This window comes from Kryptolebias marmoratus, linkage group LG16, assembly GCF_001649575.2.
Source record: "Kryptolebias marmoratus isolate JLee-2015 linkage group LG16, ASM164957v2, whole genome shotgun sequence".
NCBI classification, from domain to species: Eukaryota; Metazoa; Chordata; class Actinopteri; order Cyprinodontiformes; family Rivulidae; genus Kryptolebias; species Kryptolebias marmoratus.
In genome coordinates, this window is record NC_051445.1 from 14,618,102 (window position 1) to 14,638,295 (window position 20,194).

Below are 20,194 nucleotides of genomic sequence, written 5' to 3' on the forward strand. Positions count from 1 at the left end.
GAATAATTTCTTTCAGTCTCCCAAAACACAAAAAAGGAAATAAACTCCCTCAACCAAATTACACTTTCCACAAACCACTAAATACATTTTATTACATTTTCAGAAAGCAATCACTCGATGTACACCTATAACTGTTTAACCCTCTCAAGGCAGACGTTGCAGATTTGCAACAGCGAATTGCATATACCGAATTACTCCACATTCATATTTTATGAGCCTTATTTTACTCAGATGATAATTTCCCCAAATATCTGATTTTTCCTGTTACTAAAACTTAATTTGAGCCTGAGAGGGTTAACTTTGGGAATCAATCCAAATCAAGATAGTTAATCGACATAAGCCAACATAAAAATGGCTATAACTAAAATTTGATGTGGTGGTAGCTGAGAGTCAATTTCAAGACATATTCTGAGCAGGACCTCTCGTGATATCATATGACATTTTCATTTTTCAAGATTTGACCAAAACTGCTAGAACTCAGTCATTTCTTATCATAAGCTGATCTTAGTCCAAAACTCTGGCATGAAAGGTGGTGGGTGGTATGCATTCATTTAAGAAATGGTAGGTCTTTAGTTCGTTATTTTTCTAGATGTCCTAACTAGTCCTAACTTAAATACCACTTGTGCTAACTCAGATGGAAGACACATGGCATTAATGAGCTCACTCAGTCAGGCAACAGCAGCACACACACAACTGATCCAAAGCAGTTTGGCAGCATCTAGACTTTGATTCTGTGCGCAGAATAGAGATGGGCCTACTTTACAAGCAAACAACACAGGACTTTACCTTGTGAAAAGATTGGTTTCAGTAACTATTGACATTTTAACTACATATAAAACATTAATATTAAGGCTTTAAATTGCTGTAATAAAGTAGTTTTTTTGATAAATTCCTTTTAAGTTCAAATTAAGTAGCACACTTTCTAACCTAAATCCAAACAGATAACATTTGATTTCTTGTAAATCACATGGTTTGGGGGAAATCTGGCTCACAGCAGCGACCAATGAGGAGAGGGTTACAGATTGTGAAACTGAAGTAAACACTCTTCATGCTGTGAGCCAAACAGAGACACAAAACCTTTGGAAATCGAACATGTCATTCTAAGAATTGCACGTTCAGTCTGTAACAGTTTTATCTGGAAAAGTCTACATAGCATTTCTCGTTAAAATAAGTATCAGAGAAGAAACCTCGACCAATATTCATGCTGTATATTATTTGCACTTGTCACTTCTCATGCTCTTGCACTATGACAGTTTTGCTTAATTATTTCGTACCAGATAGCATGTCCAACAATGAACATCTCCCTGATAGAGTGATATTTCTGAGATATTTCTAGGTTTGCTTAGTGAAGAGTAAAACAGAGAGGGCATTGCCCGATCCAACGATTGAGAAATAAAGGGGAGGAGGACTAATAAAACCTCAGTTATTCCAAAGTCTGAGTCAGTGTGGGGGAGACAACAGAAGCTTCAAAAATGAAGCTCTGCATTGTTTCAGTACTTCTCCTGATCTCAGCTGCGGAGGGCTCAGACAGGTAAATAAAAAGATAATTCTCAACATTATATAATCATGTAATTTGATGCCTATTATTAACAAATACAAACAAAACTATGTATGATTTCTATCAACATTAGTGTGATATTTATAAGAAAATATATGACTGTCATTTTGTTGATATGTAAAGGTAAAAATGTAGAGCACGTTTGTTGTCATGCATAAAAAGTTCAAATTAAATGTGAGTCAATAAAGTATACAACAAAAGTTAAATATCACTTGTCTGAGTACAGATTCTTCATCTCAGCCCCCAATGTGTTTCACTTGGGTGTGAAAGAGAAAGTGCTTGTCCAGATGGGAGGTAGTTATCTCAATCAAGAGGTTACTCTCTACCTGGAGGATGAAATTGCTGGAACAGTTATGTCTGAAAAAAAAACTGCTCTCTGTACTCGAGAAGAGGAAATGCAAACCATTCAGCTAGAGGTAGGAAAACGTCTTTATAAATAAAAAGCATTCTAGCCAGGACTGAGATGGCATTTACTGAAACTACTCACTAACACCCTCACAGATCGACAAAGAGAGGTGGTCAAAAAATCTGCGTTACCTTAGTCTTGTGGCAGAAGTTGACTCTTCCAAAAAACGGCATATGACAAGGGTCCTGGTTTCAAATCACAGAGGATACCTCTTCATACAGACTGATCAGCCAATGTACAACCCAACACAAAAAGGTAACCACGGTAAAGTTAATAACTTCAAATAAAGGTGAAGACTCTGTAGAAGAATTACTCATTAATACATTTTATGGTTTTAGTAAATTATAGGATATTCAGTCTTGACCACACGTTTAGGCCACGTGAGGAATTCGTCTACATATCAGTATTTGTGAGTAGCTAAGCTTTTGGTTTTCTTTATTTTTTTTCAAGAATAAAGAATACTTTTAATGCTTGTTGTTTTTATGACAGAATGCTGATGAAAACAGAATAATGAAGTCCTTGAGGGCTATAAAGAACGGGATTTTCAAAGGCCTAATTTACATACCAAGTGCATCAAAGTATGTTTAAGTATATCCACTAAACTTTGACCATCATAGCATCACAACCAGAGCAACATATGTTTTCTTTATACAGAATGGGTACATGGAAGATTACTGCACACTATGAAGGCGACGAAGAAAATGCTGCTGTCCGAGAATTCAAAGTCCAAACATTTGGTAAGTAATTAATCATTTATTTTTACTCCTTCCATTAAATTCACAGATTATTTTCATTAACTTGAACATTTTTTTCTATTACTTACCCTAGTTTTACCAAGTTTTGAAGTTAACATTGAAATGAGGCAGCGTTACATTTTGTTGAATGATGAACAACTTCAATTTACCATCTCAGCAATGTAAGTGTTATTTAATATTAAATTTATTTTCTAAGCCATTTTCTACTTAAGCAAAAAATAAAAGTAAATCCAGTTGTCTTAATGCTTTACAAATTTAGAAAAAACATTAAAACTATGATTAACATTATTATATCCAAAACAATTGGTATTTAATTGAGTTCCTATGCTTTGTGTGAGTGATAGGGCTTTTTATTTATTTTTCCTTTTTTGTCTTTTATATTCTTCATTTTGGTCATGCGATAATTGCACAATGAAAAATGTTTATCTGCTTTGTTTTGTTTTGTTTTTTTGTAATCAGGAATATCATCCAAATATTAGGGATGCGCCGATCCATATTTTTCAGTTTTTGTTCTTGTTGTTTTTTCCAAGGTATACACATGGTGAGAAAGTTAAAGGGGCTTACCACTGCCGGATTGGGGTCACAAAAAAAGGTGAAGCCCACGACCAAACAACGCCCATTTTTATCAAGGGGCTGGAGCTGACGGGCTCGGTAATGAAATGTGTTATCCATCTTGTTTGTTGTAGAGTTCATTTAAAATCTGACAGGTTTCATCTTGCTTTATTAGACTGCCAAATCACTAATGCACGCCTTTTTTTACAGATCAAGAATGGAAGTGTAGCCCTTACTCTTGAATTAGAAAAGATAAATTCTACACTTATGGGACAGCTGAACAAAACCCTCTCTGGCTTGCTGAAAACTGAATGGCAACTCTATCTGGGAGTATTTGTCACCAACATTCAAAGTAAAAAATATATTCAGTAATGTTTATGTAGCTGTAACAATGTAAATGTCATAATCTGCATAAATCAACATTTGATCTGTGGGCCAACAAACATTTTCTGTAATGATTAGTGTGAAGACAACTAGTTCAATTGTCTTCTTATTTATCACTAAGACTCTGCATCTTGAAATACTGCATGCAGACACTACACTAGGGTCGTGGGTCACTGTTCTGTGGCCAGTGGGGTACAAATCTTGATAAAGATACATGAGCAGCAAAAACTGAAAGTTCAGCCTTTAATCACAGTAAAAAACAGCAAATCAAAAATTCTTTAAAGTATATTACTGTTAGTACAAACTTGTAACATTTTATGCTGCAAATTTATTAGATGAATTTTACCTGTAGGTCTTGTTATTGTTGATTTGAAAAAAGTAAATTTTTATGTACAATAATAATAATGTGTGTGCATTTCATGATTAAGGTGGTGAAATACAACAAGGACAGGTTTATCTTCCAATCATTTCCCAAAAATACAGCATAGATCTGTCTCGAACCCGCTCTCATTTTCTTCCTGGACATCCACTTGATGTGGTGGTACGTCAGAGACAATAAAATGAGTAATGTATTTCTTACATAATCCCTATCCATACTTCTAAAATACTTTTCTTTTATAGGTGTTCATGCGCCTCCCAGATGGCACCCCAGCAGTTGGTGTGCCAACAGATATTACTGTTACTTTAAAGGACGCAGAGGAACGTGAGCAAGGCACCACTGACCAGGATGGGGCAGTGTATACAACCGTTAATATCCCAAGTGTAACTCAAGTTACAGTTAAAGTTAGTTTTCACAAACAAAGTTAAATTTTTTCCAAAATCCCCTTATATTCATATTTAACTGTTTGCACTTTTGTTCTTTTCCAGGTGTCAGCAGATGGTGTTCAAGAGAGCAAAATTTTAGAACCAGTGTCAGCACCAAGTAACAACTATCTTTACATGACAATTACCAACAAGGTGTACTCTGTGAATGAAGATATTTCAGTAACATTCAGCACTCCTGAAGGACAGAGTAAAGGACATATATACTACATTGTGAGAAACATATGTGACTGGGTATTACACACGTTTTGAGAAAAGGAAGAAACAGTCATGATTGGTCATTTTTACTGTATGTGTTGCAGGTTTTAAGCCGTGGGATCATAACAAAAACTGGCTCACTTCCAATTGGTACATCAGTTAAACACAACCTGAAAATAACAGCTGACATGGTTCCATCGTTCCGTCTGATTGGTTATTATCACAGCACAAATGATGCCATCGTATCTGACTCAGTGTGGGTCGATGTCAGAGATGAATGTGAGATAAAAGTCAAGGTGAGTAAATGGAACAGATAACAGTGAAACAGTAAACAAACTGAACTTTATCTCAGTTGACCACATTTAATAAACATGGTAATTATTTGATAAACAGAGTTAGAAGAAAGGAGTTATTAAAAGTTGGAAATTTATTTAGACACTTCAAACTGACTATTTTTAAAAAGTCTAATGCAAATCGTAAATGCTGAAATGCTGGGTTTTATAAACTTGAATGTAAAAAAATACGGTTTTGAATATTTTAAATTTTGACATGTTCTGAAAGTACACATTTTATTTTTATCTTTTAAGGTATTTAACATGCATGTTTTTATGGAAAAAAATATTAATTTAGGTAGAACATAAAGAACAGCCAAGGCCTGGAAAAACAACTACGCTACAATTCGACTTAAATGGTCAATCAGCTACAGTGGCATTGTTGGCTGTGGATAAAGCCTTCTACAGTCTGAAAGCTGATAATAAACTTACAGCTAAACAGGTAACATGTTCACACATACTTCCTGTTTTCTCACTATAAATCATTATAAATTTTGCAAAGTTTAGGCTTTTCCTTTCACTTTTCAGGTATTTTCTACCATGGAGTCATATGACCTTGGCTGTACATTCGGTGGAGGAGCTGACTCTTCATCAGTACTTGTGGATGCTGGCCTCTCTTTTATATCTCAGTCTGGAGCCCATCATAGAAGGCGTAAGACAGAAACAACTTATTATGATTTAAAACATTTGAAATATTATTTCCTGTAATATAGATTTGATTTATTAGTCGTGTCAAACTGGAGGAAGAGTAAGGCAGAGACAACTGTTTGTTATGACATTTGACTATGTATCCATTTTCTTTACCCGCTCATTTCTTTCATGGGAGAGTTGGTGCTTATCTCCAGCAGCCATTGTGTGAGAGGCAGGGGACACAGTGGATAGGGACACATGGAGACAAATAAGACAAACAACCACTCACACCTAGGGACAATTCAGAATTACCAGCTAACCTAACATGCATGTCTTTGGTCTGTGAGAGAAAACCCACGCATGCACAGGGAGAACATGCAAACTCCACACAGAAAGGCCCCTACAAGCAACACTGCATGACTGGCATTTAAGAAAACTTGTCTGAAACATTATTTTTTATGTTGTTTGTAAACTATACATTGCCGGTACCCACTGAGTTACAGCAGGCTCAAAGCCAAGCGACACAAAAGCGACATTAAAAAGTTCTTTGAGCGCACCCAGTAAAAAATGTTTGGTTTACAGTGTGTGCTATATTTACTTGCTTAGTCAGGTAACTTCATGTTACACTCTGAGTTTCAAGAATCATGACACTACTTCGCTTTTTACAGGGTTTATTCAGCAACCTAACCAGCTCTGGAGGTGAAAACTGAATAACAGTACTCCAATAGGAATACAGTTTGCCTTTTACTGTATACTGTCAGGAACAGAACTGTATTTTCAATCTCTGGAAACATTTCTTTTTTATAGAATAGTTGGTCTTTGTAATAAGTGTTTGGCTTTTGTGAGTGCTGTCTAAATAATAGGGATTTTGCATTCTAGTTACTGAAAAAAATGTTTTATTAGATACAACATTCAGCTGCCATTTCTCATCACCAATTTTATGTACTCACTGGAGCTCAACAAATCATCAAAATTGTCTTTACTTTACATTCAACTTTCACAAACTTATTTGTCTTTACATTTTACTTCCAACCCAGATTTTAAGTGTGATTCACCAGCTGTACGACAAAGACGTTCTGTGGACCTCCAACAGGAAATGATGAATTTAAGTAAGATTTCTAATCTCTTTGATCTGAAATAATATACTACATATTCTAAGAACATGCTAAAATTGTTCCTCATCTTTTTCTTGGAATGTTACTTTCAGAATCAAAATTTAAGGATCCAGACCTGCAAGATTGTTGCACTAATGCATTTTCTTCCATCCTTATGAGACGAACATGTGAGGAAAGAGCAGCAAGAGTTCGACTAGTGAAAAAAAATGAAACATGTGCAGATGCTTTTCTACAATGCTGCAAAGACGCAGAGAAGCTGAGACAAAAAAAGGAGCAAGAGATTGCACAGAGTGGACTCGGCAGGAGTGAGATGAAACACTTAAAACATCTACTTGAACAGCAGTTACCAACTATGGTGTTATCCCCATTTAAACACAAACTATTTTATTTATTTCTCTAGCTGCAACCACTGCTGACATAGAACAGTTCTTCTTGGATACTTCTCAATATATTCGACGATTTTTCCCCCCAAGTTTCGCTTTTAAAGATTTTCAAGTGGATGGCAAAAAATTGTGAGATGGATATTCAATTTGAATCATAACTTTTTCATATTAACTATTATGTCTATTTGCTACTATCTAAACACCAGCAGATACATACTTTTTGTGTTTGGTTGGTTTCAGTGTTACCATTTCAAGTTATAGTTATAGTCAGTACAAATCAAGCAAGTTATCTTATGTTAATAAAAAAAAACAGACAAAATGCATATATGCATTTTTTTGCATTTTTAAAATATATTTATTTTAAAACCAAGTAATTTATTTTACATGATTAAACCTCTTCTAGGTATTCTTTGGCCCTACCTGACTCCATAACAACATGGGAAATTCAGGTGGTCACAATATCTCCTACTACTGGTAAGAACAGCTTCACAAATGTTGATGTTTTCTGCTTTGACAGGACAGTCTATGGGGGTGAATATTTATTAAGCTTACACAAGCTTATTTTACATCAGAAATTTTATTTTATTGGTATTACTCTGTAGAAATTGAGTTTCACATCGACTTTGAAGGGTTTTTTTTATATACATTTTGTAAAGAAGGTAAATTTATAGTGATCATGACTGATTCATGATTCAGTAATAAAAGCAGAAAACATCTAAGTGATGAATACTTTTAGGCATTGTATTTGATGAACTTTTTATATCTCACTCTTTCAGGTTTCTGTGTGGTGAAACCACATGAAGTGAAAGCATTTCAAGAAACATTTGTGTCTCTGAGGCTGCCTTACTCTGTGAAAAAATTTGAGCAACTATCTGTGTCACCTGTTATCTACAATTATGGCACAAAACCACTACAGGTAAAACTGACCTCACTCATGTTGGCACTTAGTCACTCTAGAGAAAGTAACTCATTTGTAGAAAGAGAAACCAATACTGAATTTGTAATAATTTTGGGGGGAAACCTGTGTTTCCACAGCTTGCGGTACACATGGAACAAACTGAAGGACTCTGCTCTCCTGCTTCAGCCACTAAAGCCTCCTACGTTACAATAGATGTTGAGCCACAGTCGTCTCAGCTTGTTTCTTTTACCATTGTCCCCATGGTAACTGGACCTATACCCATTAAAATACGTCTTTTTGATGTTGAAGATGAACGGGGAATAGATGGAGTGGAGAAAAGTTTAAATGTGCAGGTCAGTGGAATAAAATAGAATTATTTTTCTAGACAAACACAGCAAATGAAAAAACACATTTAAATGTTTTTCCTTTATATTTTGTTGCAGACAGAAGGATTTGAAAAAAGAGTGGAGCAAACTAAAAGGGTTGAGTTAGACGGTGAGGGGTCTTTGTACATTTCACATAAACTTGCTTGACTTCTGTCAATATTTTTTGTAATTTGTTTTTAAATACATTTTTGTTCTAACAGGGCGGAGTTCAAAAACTCTATATATTGATGGTAGTTTGCCAGATGAAACAGTACCTGACACCAGCTCCAATATATTTATTTCTATTGAAGGTGGGTGCTGGCAGACAAAGAACTGCAACTCACTATGTAAACAACAATTTGTCTTATTCTTTCAGTATTCTCATCTGCAGGGAGTGGATTTGGAAGTTCACATGCAAGGAGGCTCCTTTCTCCAGAAAATGTTAACAAACTAATCGTATTGCCCACCGGATGTTTAGAACAAACAATGACAAAACTGGCACCTACTGCTTTAGCAGTGCGCTACCTCGACTTAAGTGATCAGTGGTTTGACCTTCCTCCTGGTGCCAGAGATGAAGCTTTTGATCACCTTGTACATGGTATGTCTAGTAATAATATGTTACACAAACAATGAAAAGAATAGAATTTTTCTTTTATTAAGAGCGTGCCTATTTTTGATGTTTTCAGAAGTATTTAAATCTGTTGCAGTAGCATCATGCTTTACAATATGGGCAATAATTTAAGGTCTATACAGAGGGAGACATACATATATATATATATGAGAGAGAGAGATTTACCACTGTGTGAACAGGTGGCTGCAGGATTTAGAATGGGAGATGTCCAACACACATTTTATGTAAGTTTTACTACACTCCTCCTTTGGTTCGACAATGCTAGTGTCAGGTTGGGTGGAGAGTGAGGCGAACCCAGAGCACAGACTTATCATGAGCTTCAGGAAAAAAAAACTAATTTTATGTAGAATAAAGAAAAAAAAAACAAAGGCTAACGTGGCAGCAGAACGAAGCGAGATACGAAATACAAAACCGTAGAAAACACGAGACGCAGACATGAAATGAATGAGACAACACATGAAGCAACAATGAACCAGCAAGTAAATGAAGGAAATGATCAGGTTTTAAAGCAAAGGGTAATTAGGGGAAGTGAGCACAGGTGAGTGATTACAACTAGGATCAGGTGAAGATGGGCATGGCAGGAAGACGAGATAAACAGAGAAGTGAATGATGACAGGAAACAAAGACACAAGGAACAAGAACTGAACTAAGACAAGGCTAAACAAAGATAACAAAATAACTAAATAAAATAAACAAACTCAAATTGAAACATGAATTGAAAACCCCAAATCCTGACAGCCAGTTTCATTAATGAAAACTCAGACCATCACAGGATATGGCCAGCTCAGCTGTGGTTTATGACAGACCAGAAAAAGCAAAAAGAGGGGCTTGTTTTTGTAGCCATGTTGCAAAACTCTTGTGAAAGTGACTAAAGTTTCAAAACCACACCTTCAAAAAAACTTCAGCAAGAATACTGTTGCACAGCCACCACAGAAAAAATACTGAACAGAAAAACTTTATTCTATATTTTTCCAAGTGTTAAAATGATGTAACATTGCAATTTCAACATTTAACAAAACCACATTTAATTTAAATAAAGTAAAAACTGTTTTTTAGGTTATACATGGATTTTAAACTACAAGGCGAAAAGCAGTGGAGGGTATGGAGTATTTGTATCAGTGGGATATAGCAACTGGTGAGTATTTTTATGTAATATTTAGTTTGGTTTGGTGAAAAAATTGTCACTTAGAATGTATCACATAATAAATTAGCTATATTAATGTTAAGCAAGCATTTGAAATCAAGTTGTACAAGACACTTGAACACCTTTGTTTCTTTCTTTTTCTTAGGGTGACAGCATATGTTGTAAAAGTTCTGTCGTTAGTGGCAGAGCGTCAAAAGGCAGCTTTTGGACCACAAGGTCGGGGTATCAAAGTTGTACCAGAAGAAGAAATTAACCATTCAGTCAGTTACTTGCTCTCAGCACAAAACAGTGATGGGTCATTCAGTGACCCAAATCTTGTTTTTCACAGAGATATCCAGGTAAGCCTGTATACAGTCCTGCTCACCATTATTGGCACCCATTAAGTTTAAGTACATATAATAGAATATTTACTGAAGGAAATTCATCAGGTGAAACAACATTTTATTGCTGATAGCTTGTGCTTGATGCAAAACAGCAAATGATCAAAAACATTTAAAAAGATAAACATTATGAGGAAAACAAGGAAAAACATAATTTTTACCATGCCAATGGTATTGACACCCTTTGCTGCAAATCAATATGAAAACCCAATTTGGCTCACCTGTTGCAAATCACACATAAAGATCACTTGTGATGGACTGCCTCCACACATATGACATGAATTAACCAATGAATGATCATGAAGATATTCACTCAGCTATGCAAATCATGAAGGGGTGCCAATAATGGTGAGCAGGACTGTAGGTGTTTAGGTGAAAACTTTTTTTCCCCAGTTTGATTTTTAAATATATTTTGAATAGCTGTGATTTAATTATAATTTTACTGTGTTTAATGTAGAATGACATAGATGCATCGCTGACTGCTTTTATTACGCTTGCACTGAACCGGTCCCTTCAATTCCTGACATCTGGAAATCGAACAAAAGCGGTGAGATTAACTAAATCTGTTTAGTAAACAAAAGACAGAAAAAAGTGCAGTGCAGTTTTGTCATAGACACACATGCAGTGTAACATTGTAACATCACTGGTCCTAAAAAGAAAATTATTAAAGAGCAGAAGAGCAAATATTCAGATGACAAGGGCATGAATATACACATGAAAAAAAAATCTACTTCTTAATATTTTGTGGATATAAATGCTAAGGATAAAACTGCATGAAAATTTTGTATCACAAATATTGTGTAAAATTTAACACAATTATCATTAATTTTGCTTAAATAAATGCATTGAAAATATGTAAAAAGTTTATTAAAACAAATTGTTGCACAAGGAGTAAAGCCAAAGACATTACTGAACTTTCCTGCTACCAGTGGCTAGAAAGGGCTGGACTGAAGGACAGCACAGAGGCACTAATCATTGCAACACAAGAGCAATTGAGGCCAGGATCTATCATACCAGACAACCTAAGATGCAGGCTGTGAAAAGATGCCCCTGAGACAGTAAAGCACATCATAGTATGATGTAAGATTCAGGCGGCCAAAGCATACATGGAACGCCATAACCAAGTAGATAAACACGTGACAAAAACATCAAAAAGACTTGCACACTGCAGTTTTTTCTTGATTTGTTTTTTTATTTAGGTTTTTATGTTAATTAGCAAATATTAGCCCCTAGTATGCAAGAAAATACGATAAAAGATAAAACCTGTTAAAAAGTTAGTATTAGGAATAAATAGCCATGATTTTTTCTTTATTATATTTTGATCATATTTTGTCAAAACATTACATTTAAGGAACATTAGGTGTAAAATGTTAACTGACAATATTTATGCTATTTGTTAACAGGAGGCAAGCTTGTCAAAAGCAACAATATATCTTCAGTCAAAACTCGAAGAGCTGAGTCATATTCATGCTGTGGCTATTACTGCTTACTGCCTGTCAGTTTGTCTGCCACAAAAAGCTGATGGATTACCTGCATGGATGAAACTTCAGTCATTGATGACAAAAAGTAAGTCGAGTTTAATCCAAAAAGTGTGGACAGTCTGGGTAAATTTGGTGTGGTAGCAGCTGAGACTAATCCTCAACACAAAATCTGAACACTAACAGATTGTGTAAAGACTCTTAAAAATGTTGGCATTAACTATTTGGAGTCAACTCTGTTTGTCTGTTAGCAAAATATCTTGTGTTTCATTGTACAGATGATAATCAAACTTTCAGGAAACGTTTTTCAGATGTACATCTACAGCTGTTTATTCTTTGGAGACAACCTAATTCAAGATGGTCCCTTACAGTCAACTGCCTTGAGAAAACAAAAATGGCTATTATTGAAATCAATTTACAAAACATACTCCAAGTCCTACTCATTGCACGAGATCATTGCTTAAAACTTTAGCAATAAGTGTAGAATTCAAGCTTGTTTGTTAAAAAAGTGTGTCACGAACCACTGAATGAATTTTGATGAAATTTGCAGAAATTAATCATTGGAAGGACATCTACAATTGATTAACTCTTGGAATAATTCCAATTGAAGATGTCCGCCACAGTCAATCGACATTAGCTAACACAAAAATGTCAACAACTCTGTCAATTTTACAAACACAGAGCTAAGATTGGATGTTATAGTAGCTAAGAGATGTCCCTCTGAGCATGACAGCTTGTGGTATCACATGAGATTGCAGTTTTTTTCAGGGTTTGACCAAGACAGCTGCAACTCTGTCTTTTGGCATTACAAGATTATCTTAGTTTAAAACTCTGGCATGTAAGGTGGTGGGTGATATGCATTTCCTCAAGGATTGCTAGGTTATTTATTTTATTTTGCTTTTTTATCATGTCATTCTGCAATAAATAGTTTTCAACAAATCTAAATAATCAACAACTTGACCCAAAAGGAACTTTATCAGTTAGATGGGGAAAAAAATGCAAAGATATTCTCAGTAACATACAACACTGCAGAACATTCATTTAAATTATATTCACAACTACTGATAAAGAAGTTTACTGTAAATAAAGTCCAAACTATCATACTGATCAACTACAATAGCCACCAAATTCATATTAGAAAAAATGGTTGTATTAAATTTTAAGTCATTTTATTCTTTAATTGACAGATGAGGATGACTGCTACCCATGGAAAAAGCATCCTAACCCAGCAAATAAAATAGTGGTAGATGCCATTGCAATAGCGACAACAGCCTATGCTCTTCTGGCGGCGGTGGAATTTGAAGAATACAAGTGGGCAGACCAGTTAGCTTGTTGGTTAACCAGCCAAGAAAACTATAATGGAGGCTACAAATCAACACAGGTGATTACTGTGCTATACAGAAAGTCAATACAGTGACAGTGAGAACAGAGATGCGCACATCAACTGACAGACAAAATTCAAACATGTTTTTTTTTTTGCACTCTACAAAGGATACAGTAATGGTACTCGAAGCTCTGTCAGAGTATGAGCTAAAAAGGTACAAACCAGAACCAGATGCAAAAATGAAGGCTGAGTTCACTGTTCCAGCAAAAACGGAAACTGTGACACTTGAAGTGAAAAACAAAAAGGAAAAAGTGGAAACGAACCTGAAGGTAACATAAATGTTTTCTGTTATACACCTGCTGTAAAAAGAGATATTGTGAATTCAGATCTCTTTCTGGCTATGCTTGTGTCCTTCTGTGACTCTTGTCTTAGAAACTTGCAGGGAACAACATCACCGCGCAGCTCACAGGAAAGGGGAGTTTTACAATGAAAGTAAGTTTGTTTCATTATTCTCTTCTCATAAATGACATCTATAACTGATGGTAAATCTCCTCCTCTTTTGTAGACTGTAAAAGCCTTCTATCTGCTGGACCCTGAGGATGACTGTACCCAACTTTCTATCAGTGTCACCGTGGAGGGGAAAGTGAAATACACAAGTAAGCTCTAATAACAACAAATCTGAACCACCAATAAAAATGTACGCTTACAGCTATTTCGGTCTTTCCAGAAAAGATTGAAGAAAATTATGACTATTATGAAGATTATGATCAGACTGGGGATAAGCAGGCACAAGAGGAACCATCTGGGATTGAGCTGTTTGGTAGTAGCGGGAGAGATTTTGAAAACAACCAAAATTCAGACAACACTGTTACTTATACTGTTTGTGTCAGGTTAGTTGAATTAAATCTACTTCTGGTATCCTAAAAAGTACTTTATTTGAAGCACTGAGTTTTAATAAAGTTCAGTATTTATGATGAATCTCCTAACTTTTTTTGTTTCCTTCTTTTCCCAATCATAGCACAAACACCACTCTTACAGGAATGGCCATTGCTGACATCACACTGCTCAGTGGTTTTGAGGCTAAAACTAAAGACCTGGATGAGGTTTGTGCTTCTCTTTATACCCGCTTTATCATTGTCATCCTTTTCAAAAAGTTTCATTTTTTCAAGCACAACGAGTAAACCACATCTCTAGTTTGAATGTCTTCTCCACCTTTGCCTCGGGTAGAGGAGTTTAAGTATCTGGGCGTCTTGTTTATGGGTAGTGTTAGAATGGACCAGGAGATGGATCAATGGATCAAAGCCTCATCCTCAGTAATGAGGGCGTTGTTTTGGTCTGTCATGGTAAAGAAAGAATTGAGTCCAAAGGCAAAGCTCTCAATTTACTGGTTCATCTACATTTCAACCTTTGCCTATGGTCACGAGTTTTGGATCATAATCAAAAGAACGAGATCCCAGACACAAGCGGTTGAAATTAGCTTCCTTTGTAGGGTGGGCAGCCTAAGAGATAGGGTGAGGAGCTCCATCATCTGGGGATGGGAGGGTCGAAGTAGAGCCTGAACAAGAGCTTCTTCATTTTGAAAGGAGTCAGTTGAGGTGGTTCAGGCATCTGGTTAGGATGCCACATGGTCGACTCCCTTTGGCGGTTTTCTGGGCATATCCCACTGGAAAGACCCAGAACTCCCTGGAGGGATTATATATCCTCTTTAGTCTGGCTGGAGAGTGTCGCTGGGGAAAGGGATGTCTGTGTTTCTCTCCTGGATCTGTTGCCTCTGAGACCAGACCACCGATAAGTGGTAGAAGACTGACTGATTGATGGTTTGAAAGGTCAGAAAACGCAACCAATTAAGTAAACAATGCAAAACTGAACAGATTTGTTAGACTACATTTATTTGATGAATGACAAATGTTGGAAGGAGCATTTACAATCATTTGCCATCTTACTAAAAGCAGAAGGTTGCCATCTTTTCATGTTTCATTTTTTAGGTATGATGGTTTTGAAAACAGTGGCTGACAAGTTTAACTGAAATAGTTAAGGTAGTCCATACTAATAGTGTGGAGAAAAACATCTATTTCTGTAATGATTCGTGACTGGCTTTAAAATCAAGCCAAAAACCAGCCAGTGCTGATAACAATTCTGTGTAAATCCCATTTACACATTAAAAATTAAAATCAGTTTTTCAAAAATTTTCAAGTGATTTAATTTTTCTCTCCTTCTCAGCTAAAGGTACCACCAGAACAATACATTAGCCATTATGAAGTATCCTATGGAAGAGTGCTGATCTACTTCAATGAGGTAAAGCTAAAATCAGGGTTTAAAGATTAAATAAATAAATACAAATTTTCTTTTTAAATTTTGATGTTTTTCTGTTCATTTTTCCAGCTCTATGAGCAACAAGAATGCATAAGTTTTGATGCAATACAAAGAGTGCCCATTGGCCTTCTTCAGCCTGCTCCAGCTGTGTTTTATGATTATTATGAACCAGGTAAGTCTTTTCTTTATATTTTTATACATTTATATGAAGGGCATCTTTATTTTTCAGTGGAATTTATGAGCCATTTGTGTTTTCTTTGCAGACAGAAGATGCACTGTGTTCTACTCTGCACCAAAAAGAAGCAAGATGATCTCCAAACTGTGCTCAGAGGATGTTTGTCAATGTGCAGAAAGTAAGCCATTCTCTCAGATTACATCTAAATCTTTTTTTTTCCCAAAGAGTTTACCTTTTGTGTTTTAGATATCTTTAGAGGCCCCTGACCAAAGTGGTCTTGGGCCCTGCACCTAGAGAACAAAACAACTGTTGACATTTATTCCAATTTCAAATTTTTTTCCTAACATCCAAAACATTACATACATCTGTTTCTGCTGTCAGACAACTGACTGAGTATAACTCAGTGTTCAAAAATCAGTTTAACCTTTTTCATTTTTTTAATATCACAATTTGCAACCCAGAAAGGAGAAGTGGGTAAAGATGGATGGATGAATGGTTGGATGGCTGGACAATTTGCAAAGCCATAGCTCCTGATTTACAGGTCTATGTACGTTCCAACCCTTACCTATGGTCATGAGGTATGGATGATGAAAAAACAAAATCTCAGATTTAAGGGGCTGAAATGCGCTTCTTTTGTGAGGTGGCAGGGTTGAACCTTAAAGACAGGGTGAGAAGCTCTGTCATTCACAAGAGGAACCTCAGTGTGGGGACTCTGTCCTTCATATCAAAAGGAATCAGTTGAGGTGGTTCACACATCTGATTAGTGGACACCTCCCTTTGGAGGTTTTCTGGCACATCCCACTGGGAAGAGACCCTGGGGTAGAACCGATTCTCTGGAGGGATTATGTATCGTCTTTGGCCTGAAAACGACCTTGGGATTCCCAAAGAGGAGCAGGAAAATGGCACTGGGGAGAGGGAGGTCTGAGTTTCTCTCCAGGATCTGATGATTAAATTTAGATGAGTCACCTAAATTTTGTATTGGTACTGTTTCATATGCTTCCTAAACTTTTTTCCAGTTTCAAAATATAGTACTGAGTATCAAGTTTTTTTTAGTATTGTTATTGAATTTAAAGGTTTAGTATGACAACCCTAATTGTGCGATTCCAGATTGTGTAAATAACTGCAGTTGTATTGTGTTCTTTTTTTTTAGGACCATGTCATAAAATGCAGGAAACATTCAAATCACAGAGAGGAAAAAAAATAACAAAGGCCAAACGTTTTGAACACACATGCTTCTTCCCTATAGCGGATTATGGTCAGTACTTTACACAAGACAATATACAGCAAGACTGAAATATTAAATAGAATTTAAGCTTTTTATATAATGTCTTTCTTAAATTGATGGTTTATGTAAAAACAGGCTCCAATGAATATGTGGTATTTATGTTGGATTTTCCATTTTGTATTACAGCATACATTGTTGAAGTCCAGAGTGTTTCTATAAGGAGCAACTTTGAACTGTACAAAACTAATATAACTGAGATCCTCAGGATTAGTAAGTAAACAATCCACAAGTCTCAATAGATATTACAACACTTTAAAGGAAGTGTTTGTCGATTTCTGTGTAAAAGTTATAAATAATTTACATTTTATCTCTTGTAGATAGCTTGTACATATTTTTCACAACCTCAGTTTGAATAAATAATTTTCATCTAACAGAACTAATGACTTATCAAAATGGAGCTATGACCAAAGTGAATTGCAGCCGTCTTAAAACAACCCCAGTCTTCAAAATTTCATACAAGTTCATGCAAATGCAGTTTTCTAAACCTTTACAAATTCATATTATAGTTATTTTGGCAGAGATTTTAGGAAACTCCAGAAAAACATCAACCCTAGATGCACCAGAACTGCTACTTCCACTATTGCTGGTATTATTTTTGTTTGTTAAAAACAAATTGAATTTTTCATATAACCCAAAATGTTATGTGTAACTGCTGTGTCAAGGTTCGTAAAGTAGTGTTTGCATGAACTACTGAAATTTTGGAGACTGATTGCAGCTATTCACCTTCGCCTTTGCTATATTCAGACTAGCCTTTAGCTCATCAGTTCTGACTGACGTAAACTTCAATTTTCCAAACAAAAACTGTTCAAAAAGTCTCTACTACGGGTAAGACATTAATTATTTATAACTTTTACAAAGAAGTCCACTTCAAAATAGTCAAATTTCCCCCTTGTACATTTTATAAGGACTTTGAATAAATATAATGGTGATTGTTTGTGTACCAGATGGAGATTATCGTGTGACTACTAATTCTGTTCGAGTGTTTGCGAAGAGGCTTCAGTGCAAAGGAGAGTTAGAAATAAAAAAACAGTATCTCATTATGGGCAAAGATGGCTCCACTAAAGATTCAGATGGGCAGTAAGTATAATCAGGTTTATTAATAACAAATCTACTGTAAGTGCAAATGCAAACTGACTGAGTTCCCCTCTCCACTCTGTAGGATGCAGTATCTGCTGGAATCAAACACCTGGGTTGAAAAAAGGCCACAAAGCGAAGAATGTAAAAAATCAGCTAATAGAGCTGCTTGTATTGAGTTTAATGCTTTCATTGAAGAATACAAGACTGATGGCTGCAGGCAGTAAAACAGACTCACCGGCCTGTAACTTTCACTGCAGTTCAGATAATGGTTACCATTACAGTAGATACAGTCAGATCAGATAGCAAGGACTCTTTTATAAATGATTGTGACATTTTATCTTTACGCTTAATGTTGTTGAGTAAATGTGACTCGTTCTGGCAAAATGAATCAAAATGAACACAGGTATCTGCAGAAAAAGTGAAAATATTGACTTTTGCCAAAATTGAGATTAGTGAAAAAACACGTCCATAAAGACACCATCTAGCAATCCAAGTAACTAAGATGGCATATAATCTACCTAATGTACCTTCAAAAAATGTCTGACATCATTGTGAAGGTGGGGGTTCCCTTTTGAAATATGGGGCTCGAATTCCTGACGACATCATCTAGACCAATAAAAGTCGTGTTTTCAAGCTGGTACTCTTCGTAATATCATTCGCTTGTTGCAATAGGAGATAAAGTGCCAAACGTCAGCAAACTATATATCATTTTGAAGCTTTTGAGATGGAAAATTTGAAAATAATAACTCAAAATGAAAAAAATTCCCTCATTGGGACTCATTTGACCAGAACAGGTCACAAATACATTTGTTTGTTTAACATTGTTCTTTCATGTCTGAATGAGTAGCTCTGAGCTTGTCGCTGAGGAGGCTAGGAACAAGCAAAGGCTTATAGCTTATAATATTCTAATTTCTGAGTCCACTTCCAGTGTAATCAGTATGGGGTAACTGATTTCAATCACAGCCAGTTCACTGCCTGTATGTTTCAGTTTCATTATCAGACATTTCATTAAAGCCAAATGAATAAAGGGTTAATAAACCAGCAGACGTCTCAAATATTTTGGTGTACTGTCAACTGTACATATGTGATGAGTTACTTTACACTGGGACCTTTGTAAAGTAATCAATGTCTAAATATGCCTGAGCAGCATCTGTGAGGTTTCTGGAGAAATGTGTTTGCGTGATCGGGTGTCTTTTCTCAGGTGTTCAAATATGTCTTCAACAATTTTTCAAAAGGTAGGTGGTCCGTAGTGCAGAAAGGACTAAACGTAAAGGTGAGACTGCTACCAGAAGCTGCTGCCAGACAAAAAGGGCTTCTTTGCGGTTTTCAAAAGCTGCTATCAGTTTTTTTTTCCACTGATAAAGTTCCCAACATTTCAAAGGACAAAAGCTCAAGTGTAAAATATGACCTTACAATAAACTGATTCAATTTAGTTCTTTATTTTAGGATTACTGCTGTTGTGTTTGAACTCAGATTGTTGTTTATAAAGCAAAGACATTTTTAAACTTAGACATATTTCCCATTAGGGTGAAACAGTGGGCAAGTCAATAGTTCTGTAATTTATATGATACACAGATGTTTGGTGTTTCAAACAAAACACGTAGGAGGTTTTCTTCTTGAATAATGTTTTTTTCCACCTATCACAACAAAGGTAACACTTATTTTTAAGCTATAAATAGAAACCTATAATGATTAAAGTACTCATTGCAAAGTATGAGAAAAGGTTATGTTGTTGATGTTATTGATTATTACAACTGTGACAGCTCTAATCTCTACCTTTGTTTTTAATATCTGGGATCATTTTGGTCAGGGGTCTTCAATCCTGGTCCTCGAGGGCCACCATCCTGAATGTTTTACTTGTTTCTCTGCTCCAACACACCTGATTTGGATCAATGGGTGATTATCAGGCTTCTGCAGAACATGAACAGGTGATTTAACCACTGAATCAGGAGTGTTGGAGCAGGGAAACAAGGAAAACATGCAGGATAG

General features: G+C 35.8%; 1 protein-coding gene across 1 annotated transcript; it reads left to right on the forward strand.

Annotated features, from left to right (window-relative positions):
- Nucleotides 1-1,405: 1,405 nt before the first annotated feature.
- Nucleotides 1,406-19,249, forward strand: c4b (complement 4B (Chido blood group)). Its single transcript, XM_017426566.3, has 41 exons — nt 1,406-1,531; nt 1,785-1,974; nt 2,060-2,219; nt 2,303-2,373; nt 2,454-2,542; nt 2,619-2,701; nt 2,793-2,880; nt 3,250-3,370; nt 3,482-3,623; nt 4,084-4,196; nt 4,277-4,438; nt 4,523-4,690; nt 4,780-4,971; nt 5,306-5,449; nt 5,536-5,659; nt 6,675-6,746; nt 6,845-7,057; nt 7,153-7,264; nt 7,539-7,609; nt 7,912-8,051; nt 8,171-8,386; nt 8,477-8,528; nt 8,620-8,709; nt 8,790-8,996; nt 10,086-10,164; nt 10,319-10,511; nt 11,011-11,100; nt 11,957-12,119; nt 13,219-13,412; nt 13,523-13,684; nt 13,788-13,847; nt 13,921-14,011; nt 14,083-14,245; nt 14,374-14,458; nt 15,576-15,650; nt 15,738-15,840; nt 15,932-16,021; nt 16,994-17,098; nt 17,255-17,338; nt 18,073-18,205; nt 18,288-19,249. The coding sequence occupies exons 1-41, from the start codon at nt 1,473-1,475 to the stop codon at nt 18,427-18,429; spliced, it is 5,091 nt and encodes a 1,696-aa protein (XP_017282055.1). The 5' UTR covers nt 1,406-1,472; the 3' UTR covers nt 18,430-19,249.
- Nucleotides 19,250-20,194: the final 945 nt, after the last annotated feature.